The sequence below is a fragment of the Ochotona curzoniae genome, unplaced genomic scaffold (genome assembly GCF_017591425.1).
Source record: "Ochotona curzoniae isolate NIBS_2020 unplaced genomic scaffold, NIBS_Ocur_1.0 scaffold_4701, whole genome shotgun sequence".
Classification (NCBI taxonomy): Eukaryota; Metazoa; Chordata; class Mammalia; order Lagomorpha; family Ochotonidae; genus Ochotona; species Ochotona curzoniae.
Window position 1 is genome coordinate 80,113,446 of NW_024467122.1, and position 12,748 is coordinate 80,126,193.

Consider the following 12,748-nt stretch of genomic DNA (forward strand, 5'->3'; position numbering starts at 1 on the left):
GTTAGCCATACACGGCCATGGCCACGTAATGCCAACAGAACCTGGAGCAGTGTGAGCAGGTTCTGAGAAACCACATAGGGCCTGGGGTGCTGGTCTGGGTGTGGTTCTAGGCTCATGGCGCTCACAGAGTAAAGAACACACAACAGGTATAGCCTCAGCCCTACCATTCAGCCACCCTAGGCCTTGGCTCTGGGTTGTGTGGTCTTTGCTATCCATCTCAACAGAATATCCCCATGGGGACAGAAGGGCCCAACATAGCCACGCAGGGAGAAAGGGCCACTCCCGCCATCCCTGAGCAAGTAGCACAGCTGGGCAGGAACCCAGGTCCTTGGTGCTTTACCCCTGGTAGTCCATTTGTGTTTGTAAAACATGGCTGGAATTAGCTCACACACGTGGCCCAGAAGCTTCCGGGGAGCAGGGTGAGGGCAGCCGGGCTGCTTCTCAGGGTGCTGACAGCGGGTGTCTCCCACGGTACCCAGAGTACACTTGAGCAATGGCTGGTGGCTAGGGCAGTGGGCTGTACCTGCCTTGCTTACACAGCATGGGACACAGAGGAACGCAGGCTGAGCTGGGCCTGGCAGGGCCTGAATTCCCGTCCTGGCCTCCCCATGGGACACAGAGGAACACAGGCTGAGCTGGGCCTGGCAGGGCCTGGATCCCTGTCTCAGCCTCCCTGCAGCTCATTGTTACTCAGGGGCTTACTCTGCTGCTGAGAGCCTCAAGTTTTAGTTGACTGGGAGGGGGGAGGGGGCAAGCTTATTTCCTGTCCTTGCACCTCAGCAGGCAGGAAGAACAGCACAGAGGAGCCCACAGATGGAGGCACTGTGCTTAGAAACATGATTACAAGGTGTGGTGTCTCTCACCTCGGCCCTGCCTGTTTCTTTTTTTTTTTTTAAGGATTTACTTCCTTATTTGAAAGGCATAGAGACAGAGACTTAGAGAGATCTTCCATTTGCTAACTCACTCTGTGTCAGGAGCTCCCTCCCTCCTGTTCTCCCATGTGGACGGCAGGGGCCCAAGCATTTGGGCCATCACCTGCTGCCTCCTAGTTGCACTAGCAGGAGGCTGGATCAGAAATGGAGCAGCAGGGACTCAAACTGGCGCTTTACACATGAGATGCAGGGAACCGCAATGCTGGCTTAGCCACCCACTGCACCACAATGCCCTCCCTTCCTGGTTTTTGTCTATCTCTTCTTTGCTTATTTCTGTGCTTTCTAAACACATTTTTTTTTTTCTTCTCATAGATCATTGCATTACAGTAATTGCCCAGGACTGAAACAACCTCTCTGGCCTTCCCCTAAATCAGAAATGGATGTGGAGTATCACAATCAGTCCTGCTGGGAAGTAAGGTGTGGACACACAAAGTTTTCTAGATTCTTCAGAGTCAGCAACAGCTTCTAACTTCACTGCACCCTCCTCTGCCCCAGCTAAGATGAGACAAGACCCTGGGCCCTGCTCCTCATTGTGCTCTGTCACTCCACCTGCTCTCTTCTCTTCCCCTGGCTCAGCAGTCTCTCTCCCAGGAGGTCCTGTCTGAAATGCCCAGGTCCTTGCCCACATTGGGGTGCCCAGTGATGCCTTGGTGTGTGCTGCCTCTATTGGAGGGAACAGTCTAGCCTAGCACCAGCAGCCTGTATAGAATCCGCACAGTTCTGGGCCAGCATGTTTATTACAACATGGCTGGGTTCAGCAAAAACTGTCCATGCATCCCTGTTGGGATGTGCCCAGCAAAGCCTGGCCGTACATGGCAGCTCCTCAGCACCTGCCAGGACAGCAGGATGTGATGACGTTTCGTAAGCAGTGGGATTAGGAAACAGTAATGTCCACGCAAGGAGTCATGGTGCCACCTGCATGACACCCACACTGGGATTCTGACATAGTGGCAAGGGGTGGAGCTGGCCACGAGCGTATCAGAGTGTGGCCTCAGCCGTACCATGGTGGTTGTGGAAAAGGACCTGGGAGGGAAGGTACCAGAATGTTCACTGCACATGGTGGAGGGAAGAACTATGATTTCCCCCAGGTGGCCCAAGTGCCCCTCAGCTGTCCCTGAGGGACTGTGGCAGATGCCTGGGCTGCTTGTGCCCACTCGGGGCCAGCGGGGGAGGCCTTAGCCAGTCCCCTTCCTCTGGTTCCTCCCTGTGGTGCTGTCTGGGCTCAGAGGGTGGGCCTTCTGACCCCTTTCACGGTGCTGGGCTGCCTGGGCCTAAGAACCATGGGTGGTTCTTGATAGTTTCCCAAGAACAGGATGAGTTGTGGAGTGAAGGTTAAGGGTCTTTCAGAGGCCCCTTTTTCTTAGCAACAGTCTGTACAATGAAGGCTGCTGAGTAGCGGGCAAATGAGGTTGTCAGGAGTTACAACCTGACATGCCAGCTATGCTCTAAGTTGGGTTTTCAAAAATCAAAAAGAATGAGACTTTTAAAAAATAATTATTTTTTACAAAATTGATAGAGGAATTTCTGAATTCTTAATGCAGCAGGAACATGGATTACAAACGCAGTCTTCCCCAAACACCCAATGATCAGAGCAGTCACAAGCCAAGCCAGGGGCAGATGTCTAGCCCGTGTCCCCTTGCAGCCCCTGGGCTAGGTGCCGGCTGCTGGCTCCTGGCTCCTGGGCACACAGAGGCTGAGGGTCTTTGTGTGAAGATGGTATGAGCGATCAGGTCTCTGCCACCGAGGAGAGAGACCTAAACTGAACTCCCAGCTCCTGGCTTCAGCCTAACCCAACCCTGGCCCATGTGAGCATGGGGTGTGAAACTGCAGTTGGGACAGCTCCGCTTAGTCTCCATTTCTCTGCCTCTCAATAAATACATACTAAATAAACAAAACAAGTACACACAGAGCCAACCTGCTAGCTGGCCGACCTGAGGAGGAACGGTGTGAGCACCTGCCTGTGGGGGCCCTTCTGGCTGACCCCATGAGCAGAGCGAGCCTCAGAATAGACTCCCCAGAGCAAGGCGGGTGGGAAACCGCTGTGTGATCAAAACCACAGCCCTGGGAGCTGGGGTGGCAGCACCCCGGAGGATGGGGAGATACCTTTACAGCCTGGAGCGGCAGACCCCTACCCCCACCCGTCCCTGCGCATCCAGGGCTGAGCCATCTCTCTGGAAAGAAGATGCCAGAGGCACCTCCCTGGAGCCTGGTAACGCTCCTCACCGGACAGATGGCTTCCAGCCGGCCAGCCTGCCTTTTCTCACTGCCGCCCCGCATGCTCTCTGGGCCTCTTACCTGGTTATCTGGGTGGTTGACAGTGAAGTAGCCCACGCAGACGATGACCTCGTGGAGGAGGCTCTCGCAGGAGACCTGGCTGCAGTGACCCAGCAGGGAGCTGGCCATGTGCCGGAATGCAAGGGACAGGCCCTCTGCCCCTACGACAGACTGACAAGAGATGAGAGTGTCAGGACCGTGTGGCCTGGTGAGGCCCAGACCCCCGTGCCAGGCCTGGCCCCAGGTGCTTCCTGCCCACCACTGGGCAGGCCCTGGCATTTCACAGGGCTATGCTCAGGGGTTCATTTGTTTTACTTTTTGACCTCTTGTTTGGAATCATGCAAGTATTCTCACTGTCAAAAATGAAGCGTCAGAATTCACCTGTAACCCTGACATTCAGCTCTTTTAGCCAGTCCCTTTCTGAATGGAAAACACTGAACTAGTCCTTTGCTACACAGATGTACACATAGAGGTCTAACTAGTGATGGTCAAACTGACCATGGAGAACAGCAGTGACAGGTTAGCACTCAAACACACAGCCTTGTAGGGCAGACCCCCTAAAGTATGGACACAGCAAGACGAGCCCCTACCCCCCAAACCACAGAGCCCCGCAGCCGGCCGTGGGGCTCTGGGATCCTTTCTCCAGACAGGCGGGGGGCTGTCAGCTATGGGTGACTCGGGAGGAGGGCCTGGGCCCGTCTGCACAGCCTGGAGCTTCTATTTAATAAACATGTCAAGCAGACGGAGCGACAGGAGGGCAAAGGGGAGAGGAAAGCCCGCAGGATGCGCCCTCCGCCCGCGGGCCGGTGGGGAGAGGCAGCCTCGTCCCCAGGCCTTGGTGGGCTTGAGCCGCGTCAGATCCGAAGCAGCTTGGGGGCTCCACTGAGGTCACATCACCCCAGGGACCAGGGGGGTGGGAGGGACAGTGCGACAGGGCTTGCACACCAAGCGTTCCTAAAGCAAAACTGGGACGGCACTTTCAGAATGCCTTGTCTCCCCTCTGTGACCCTGGGACAACAACAACAACAACAACAAAACCCAGTGTATTCAAGTCCTTAACAGACTCGGGGGTGCTCAGCCCCTTTAAATCAACCAGTGTCCTCCTTCCCAGCCCAGCCCTTATTTAATTAGTGGCATCCATTGTATTGCGACCCAGCGCCCTCCAGTTAACCTTCACTGATAAGAGCAGGTCAGGGGCCATGGAAGTTTGAATATAAAAAATTAAACCAATTTCTCTAGGAAACTGTATTTCCTTTGTGGCCAGTCGTTAGTTGCCAAGTGGCCGCACTGATTTGTTTCTGGAACCCACCTTCCATTGTGGGGGCTGTCAGAGTGCATGCGAAAAACAAGGGCCCTGCTCTCCAGGCCGCGGAGGCCGGCATGAATCCACAGCAAGGGCCCACTCCTCGCTGCCAGGGCAGGAAAATGTGCTGATAGCTCTCTTAGTCTACAATGAAACGGAATCTGCAAGAACATTCTAACGGCTAACTTTGTGTGCCTGTGGCCTGGCCAGTCTTGCATAGAACCCACCCGGGGTTTCCACACAGACGCAGCAGCCCTGGGTTGGGCCACTCGGTGCCAAGCTTTTTGATTCCGCACAGGCAAGTCACAGTGGGGAAGATGGGTACCTTCCAGGGCTGAGGGGCTCACGGCTCCTGAGTGCCCACTGCATGCCAGCAGGCCATCAGGGTGACCTACGTGAGCCAACAACAGTCACGCTTTCGTCTCAGTCTTGGGAGACAAAACACCTTGGAGTTTCGTGGCAGCACGTTGGAGCGTGACGGCTCCACGCATCCCAGTAACAGCTCTGCTGTGATGCACTGGGATCACATGTTTCTTTTTCTTTTTAAAGATTTCTTTATTTATTTGAAAGACAGACTGAGACAGAGATGGAGAAAGAGTTCTTTCATCTATCTGGCGGCTCATTCCCTGCAATGACCATAATGGCCAGGGCTGAAGCTAGGAGCTTCGTCCAGGTCTCCCACTTGGGTGTAGTGGCCCTAGCATATTGGGCCATCCTCTGCTGTTTTCCCAGGTGCATGAGCAGGGAGCTGGATGGGAAGTGAACAGCCAGGAGTTGAACTGGCATATGGGATGCCAGCACTACAAGTGAAGGCTTATCACACTATGCCACAGCACTGGCCCTCTTCCTGACTTTACACATAGTTTTTTGAAATTTCCCTTCTGACACGTGAGTTTTTAAAAGATTTTATTGATTTATCTGAAAGTTAGAGAAAGAGGGAAAGGCAGATAAAGAGAGAGAGGAAAAGAGACAAAGATCCACCAGCTGGCCTACTCCCATGAATGGCTGCAATGGCTAGGGCTAAGGTAGCTGAAGCCTGGAGCAAGCTACTGGGTCTCGCACATGGGAGAGGCCAGGGCTAAGCCAGGCGCCAGGTACTGGGTCTCCCATATGGGTAGAGGGGACCCAAGCCCCTGAATCACACTCCATTGTCTTTCCCTTGCACAGGAGCAGGGTGCTGGATCTGAAATAGAGTAGCTGGCTCCCATATGGATTGGGGCATTGCAGGTGGTGGATTCATCCTCTACACCACAGCACTGGCCTGACACATAAGTTTTGATGAACCATCACATGAATTACTCTATCATGTCTATCCAGAAAATGGTACTTTTTAGGGCTCAAGTCAGTCCACCCAAGTCAGTTATCTGTAGGGACACATGTGTTACCTTAGCTTGAGCTTGCTAAGTGTGGCAGATAATTAAAAAAAAAATCACACATTTCTAACAGTTATCCCATTGGAAGGCGGGCACATGCCGTCACCCCTTACAACTGTTCTGACCGACAAGAAGTGGGCCAGAAGTCGGCTATGCAGTTCTGGCTTTCTGGCAACTTCCTCTGAGTACAGCCCAGACCCCGGGCGGTCTGAGATGCTCACACCCTTGACACAAGCTCTTGGCAGCTGCTCTAACCCAGAGTCCAGGGGAGCCTACTCTCTGGGCCATCCCTGCAGGTGAGAGGGAGGTGAGCTCCAGAGGCAGCTCTACCCTCCCTGGGCCCCTCCTCTCTAAGTGCTGACGCGTGAGCAGAGATGACGGTGGCCCTGACAATGGACTCATGCTCTGTGCTCTAACCAAGTGGCTGCGTGTTGACTGCCCATATCTGTTTACATGGAGGAACGAACCTGACACTGTCAGGTCATCCTCTGCAGATGCACTAAAGCTCCTGGCACTGGAGAGCGGGCACTAAAGCTCCTGGCACTGGAGAGCGGGCACCTGGGTCCCTCGTGTGTGGACGTGCATGGGTCTACCATACCCAGGGTGGCAGCGAGGCCTGGCACCATCTGTGGAACTGCAGGACAAGGAAGGCCCCTGCAGCTCTTGCAGTCTGTGCTCTGGCTAAGGGCAAAGGATACCTGGGCCTCTGACCTGGGCTGAGAATGAGAAAGAGGGAGGCCATAAGGGCTGAACTAGAAGGGGACAGGAGAGGCAGAACAGAGACAAGCAAGAAAGACAAGAGGAGGGACAGAATTAAGAGGGATCGAAGGAGAGGGAAGAGGGGAGGGCCAGGGCTGGGAGGGCCTGTGAGGGAGGTGAGAGGGGTGAGAGAGGGCACCGCCACGGAGCGCAGCTGTCTGACTCTGAGAAGGGCTGCCCAGCCTTGTGCTCTGGCACAAGAGGCTGCCCCGGTGGTGGGTACATGTCAGGCTGGGTCTGGCGGGGCCTCTTGTCCCAAGTGGGTGTGAAGGACTCTAGGAGGCAACTTGGGATTTTGGCCACTGGGTGTGCCTCAGGGCCCGCTGGAGGTCAGTGTCACCCTTTGTGAGTATGGCCACACCCCCTGGCACTGGGAGGGGCGATGGAACTGCAGATTTGAGCTAGAGGCTGGTTCACATGCAGCCCCTGCCTGGTTCACAGCAGAGCCCAAACCCTGGTCAGGAGACTCAACAGAGGAGAGGCGAGGAGCCAGCTGGTGAGTATTTGCCCTGTGTGGCTCTACCTAGCTGCCCAGGGTGTGCTCACTGAGAGGCTGCCTCAATGGCCGAGGACAGGGAACCCTGCTGGCCTGCAGGGGTGTGCTTGCCAATTGCCTTCCAGGAGCAGAAGGGCAGGTGCATGCGCACTACAAAACTGTACCTCTGTCGCCGGTGACAAAACCCACCGTGGCTGAGTTTGCTTCTCTCTCACCCTTTCCCTCTGGGCACAGCTGCCCTCATCATAGACTCATGAGCTGCAGAGGTTTCCTTTCCTCATGAACTCACTTGATGGTGAATAAACTGAAAGAGAATTTCTACTCCCTTGGGCTTGTTCTCTTCTAAAAAAAAGGTGAAGTGCTTTTGGAAATTAAGTTTCTTACATGCCAAAAAGAAAAAAAAAAATCTAACTCTTAAGCTGGCAGTCTGATATTACAGAATAAAAGCAATTTTTCTTTTAAACCACAAAACTAATTTATAGGAATTTTCACATTTAACTATATGTGCACTTCACACTGGACAGAAATCAGATCATCCACAGAAAGTCCCTATTAATCAAAATAACTTATCCAAGTTTGGTTCTGTTTATCACAGGAAAGCATCACCTTGATGGGATAATAACACCTCTATCCAAGGAATACAAGACGGGGAGTTTGTAAACTGCAATGTGCTTCAGAGGATGGGCCTCAGGGCTGCAGGGCCATGGGTATGAGCTCTGGCTAGACCACGTGTGACCCTGCCAACTCCTCCATCTGTACAATGGGTGTGACGTTTCACATGACAGTCACAGGCATAAATGTGGAAGCACAGAAGAGAACTGATTAATGAATCGGAAGAGTTGCACATGCACGTGTAATCCATGCATCTGTGTCGTAGTCTATTTACAGGAGTTTATGCGTTATGCTCTAGTCCAGGAAGGGAATTTCATATCACAGGCAAGTGTCTGGCATAGCATCTCCTGTTCCAACTCCGGCCTCTGCCTCTGGCGTTCGGCTCATGTGCACCGAGGCAAACCATGGTGATGGCTTAATGGGCTGGATCCCTGCCTGCCACTGGAAGACCTGGCCTGAATTCCCAGTTTCCGATTTCAGCCTCAGCTTGGCTACCGTGGGCATGCGGGATATGAACCAGCACATGAGAAATCTCTTTTTCGGACCTTGAAAATTTTTAGACCAGTTAAAAATAATAGCCCTTGGCTGGCTGACAGCAGCACAGCCTGAGTTCGGTACCTGGAAAGTGGGCAGGTCGAGGGCTGCGAAGCTGTTGAAGAAGCGCAGACTCTGAATGGCCACCTGTACCGTGTGCTGGCTGTAGCTGTCCTTGGGGGTGGCCGAGCTGGGGTCGGAGACGGTGCCGTGGAAGAGGACACAGTACAGCATGTGCAGGACCCCAGCCAGGTCCGTGGTCTGTAGAGCAGCTGTCAGCCCCGTGGGATCCTGGCGGTTACTGTCGAATATGCCATGCGACCTGACAAAGGAACATTCAGCTCTTCGATAGGCATCTAGTTGAAGGATGTTAACATTTTTATAGGTCAAACGGAACAAGACAAGCAGACCGTTAAAGGCAAACCATCTGAGTTGTGTAATGAGGTAACAAGAAACCTTGTGGAACAGACATGGCTCTCCTCATCACATGTTCTCTGGCTTTCCCGCCCCCGCCCCCCAAAACCCTGGGGAGACCTGGCAGGGCCAAACTGAACGCTCCGCAGCCATAGGTCCCCACTCTGTTGGCTGCCTAGGCCTGTGCAAACCAGACAGCGTTGGCTGACCCAAAACGCCATGGTCATCTTTCTGGACACACAGGGACTTGTATCAGGAGCAGGAGCAACCAGGAAAGCAAAGGGTCTTGATGGCCTGGCCACTGTGGTGGGAGACCCTTAGCGGCTTTCCAACGCATTGCTCAGCCTCTAGGGGTCCTACCTGGCAGGGCAGGCGAAGGCTGCATGAGATTTGAACATGTCATCAAATGTGTGTGGCAGGGAGCGTGACATAGGCAGCTATACGGGTCACAGAGAACGTCAAGTCCACAGTAAGACACAAGGGTCAGTGAGTTCTACCCTGTTCCAGAACTGGACTTGCACAGAGTGTCCAGCGATGGAAAACAGGCCTCTCTCTGGAAGGGAAGCCACATGGTCCCTTTCAGCTCCTCTTCATGCTGGTTCCACTTGGCTCTGTCCAGGGACTGGCCCTTCTCTGGTTCTTGGACAAATGCAGGCTTTCCTGACCTGGGATAGGGACTGCCACAACCATCTCTGATCTCTGCCCACCTCATGATGCCACTCAAGCATGCCCAGCAGCTGCCAGTGGCTGCTGTGAGTCTCCAGCCTCCTGGCCCCAGAGGGAACCCTGTACTCACTTTAATTTACTAGCTGTGTCAGACGAGAGTTTGCTCATAGCCACGGCCAACCTTTGCTCCCGAATGCAAACCACTTCCGTTGCTAAAAACAGCATCCTTCAGGACCTTGTCCTCTTAGGAAAGAAACTCTGATGACATATTGTCATCACATTTACATGGCAGGATCTGCTAAGTACACTCTAATTTGTCACCTGATCAATAGATATAAATGTACATATTTATAATAGATAATATATTTTAATTTGAGAGAGAGAGACAAGAAAGAGAGAATGAATATCTTTCATCTACTGGTTCACCCCCCCCAGAATGCCTCAGACTGGGTCAGGTTATGGCTGGGAGTTGAGACCTCAGCGCAGGCCTCTTGTTTGAGTGTAAGAACTCTAGGACTGGAGCTTTCAGCCCTGCAGAAAATCAGAAGCAAGAGTCAGAGGCGGGAGTTGAACCTAGAGACTCTGGTTCCTAGTTCCTGGGCTTATCTCATCTCATCTCATCCTTACTCCATCTTTCCTCACTGCATACGTGAGGCTTGAGGCACCTGGCACCTGCAGAGGGGCGGTCAGGGCTTCTGATCCTGCCTGTGACAGACGCCTGGTGCAGGGAAGGGTGACCCACTTTCCCTTCCACCTCACAAGTTACATTTTGTGGTTAATGGGACAAACTGCTAAAGCACTCAGGGTCCATAATGCAATTGTGTGTCATTACACTGAACTTTTTTTTTTTGGCCTGGTAGACTCAAACAAAAGTTTATAAATGGGACTTTGTTCACAGGCCCAGATGAACCTTCATCCAGACTTCTGGTGTCTCGAGTCAGCTGGCCCTTCCCTCCCTCCTTCCATTGAAATTCAGAGATATAGGGGTTGGCCCTCAGCTAGAGATGTAGGTAGAGATGAATGCGTCTGCATTTGTTACATAGGATCCCTAAGGGGCCTGTGTGCGTTTAAAGCTGACTGACTTTCTGAAATAATGGTGAGGCAGAAGACACAACTACCCAATGGACACTGATTTCTAAGGGGTTTGCAGGCCCTTGGGCTGAGGGCCGTCTCTGCTGGTTACAGGTCTCCTGCCTTCCCTCACTGCTGGGCTGTATATGTACACACACACACATTTGTTAATTGTTATTGGAAAGTCAGATTTACAGAGGAAAGACAGAGAGGAAGATCTTCCATCTGCTGGTTCACTTCCCAAGGAGCTGCAATGGTCAGAGCTGAGCCGATTGAAGTCAGGAGCCAGGAGCCTCCTCCAGGTCTCCCACATGGGCACAGGGTCCCAAGGCTTTGGGCCGTCCTCTACTTTCCCAGGCCATAAGCAGGGAGCTGGATGGGAAACGGGGCCGCCGGGATTAGAACCGGCGCCCATATGGGATCCCGGTGTGTGCAAGGTGAGGATTTAGCTGCTAGGTTAGATATCTACGGCAGGTACTTTGGGGTATGGCTTTACTACAGAGAAAGTTTTGAAATGCTTCATCTTCCCAGGTGCTTATTAAATAAAATGAACTCACTGCTGACCCCTCTTTCCAAAGAAAAGATGTGAGATAAACAAAACAAAACAAAACAAAAGAAATCTTTAAAAAGTAAAATTAGTCAAGGTCCCAACAACAACCTATAGGAAATGCAAACCTGATGGGTGTGCAGACAGCCTGGCCCAAGTCTTCCCAGCCATTCTCCTGATGAAATAAGAATGCCTACAAGAACCTCAATCAGTCCTCAAGAACCCCAAAGGGGAGAGGGCTCAAGGTGCAGATGGCAGGGCAGGGATCGAGGGAGCCTGTGGGACACGGGGCGGGGTGAGGGGCCGCCTTCTCTGCTGCACTTGGTTTCCATGGGGCTAATGGAGGCTTGAAGGGCTGCAGACAATGTTTACTTTTGATTGAGTCTGAAATACAGATAATTTTTCTGTGGACAGGCTGCCAGCTCCTGTTGGGCTTAGCTGTCAGTTAACAATCACTGAAAGCCCAAATGTTTGCAATACAGAAGTAAAAGGCTTCATTCATGTTGGACAAGTGGATTCAGTTTTCTTCAAAAAACAAAACAAAAACAAACAAAACTAAAAACACCACTGCATGGAAGATGTGGCAGATGAGCCCTGCGGTGCTGTGTACCGCACTCTGAGATCTTCATTGGACTGGGTTAAGGTGCTTGTGTGGGGACCAGAGGATGAGGGGGCTCAGTGGGATAGTCACTTCTGTTCATGCTCAGCTGCAGCAGCAGTGAGAGCAAACTCCGCGCAGGCACCGCATCACAAGGCCAACAGTGAGGAGGGGGCCCGTCAAGCAAACAGCAAGTGCCCCTTCTCTGGGGCTGTCCACCATGTGTGCACCTGACCCAAGCCTGCAGCCAAGGTGGCTGCACTGCAGACCTCAGTGTGACTCCTGCCAAGAGTGCTCACTGCTTGCTTGCTCACAGCTTCCTGGTCTCTGGATTTGGTATCTTTTAGGCCTTATTCATGCCTTTGGTTCTAGACTCCCTGAAACATCTGCTGGAATGCCCCCTTCTAGCCTGGAGGTCTGCCTGGTGGTAGAGTGGATGAGAATCAGCCCCTGTTTCTCCTGGTGGCAGATGAGGGGGGCTCTGACCAAGCCATGGTGAATTCCTGCTTAGCAGTATTTCAGATCCTGGGGCTTAGGTTTTGGGACACTCCGGGAAAGCTGACCTGCAGCCAGTGATACCATCATTCGCAGTGAGCACACAGAGGCCCAGGCCCTGCTGGACCCTCTGGGTACCTGTGCTCCAGGAACCAGCACCTGTGATGTGCAAGGTCCGGGGAGACCAGCACACCCTTCTAGAGGCAACTCCAGTACAGCAATGGTGGATGTTTCCCATTGCTGCTGGGACAAACACCCACAGCCTACACAATACACACGTGGCATCCCAGCATCCAGGGCCCAGGAATGGAAGCATAGCTCAGTGGGTTATTGTCTAAGCCTCCCAGCAGCGGTTATCCATTTTGTGGCCCCGAGGGTGCCTGCATCCTCCAGCTTCACATCTCTAATGCTAACTTTCCTGTTCCCTTTTCACTCATCAGGATTCTGGCTACTGTCTGGGGTCCATCTCTATAATACCCTCCTCATCTCAAAGGCCTGAGCTTCATTGCACCTCTGATGCAAGGTGGCATTCCTGGGCTCCACAGGCCAGGAGACAGAGGGGCGCTCCTCTGCCCCAGTAGGGTGGACCTACTCATTCGTGACTGATGAACATTCATGGAGGGCACACACTATTCCAAGTGCTGAGGTTCAGCAGTGAAATCCAAGTGCTTTTC

At 52.8% G+C, this 12,748-nt stretch overlaps 1 protein-coding gene across 1 annotated transcript in view; it reads right to left on the reverse strand.

Moving 5' to 3' along the window:
• The window catches only part of SCAPER (S-phase cyclin A associated protein in the ER), a 312,499-nt gene that overhangs the window by 21,224 nt on the left and 278,527 nt on the right, over positions 1-12,748 (reverse strand). Inside the window, exons 28-29 of the mRNA XM_040969720.1 lie at positions 8,368-8,605; positions 3,228-3,377 (exon numbers count right to left, since the gene is read on the reverse strand). Of these exons, the coding sequence (XP_040825654.1) occupies positions 3,228-3,377; positions 8,368-8,605 (388 nt within the window). The remainder of the gene's footprint in view (positions 1-3,227; positions 3,378-8,367; positions 8,606-12,748) is intronic.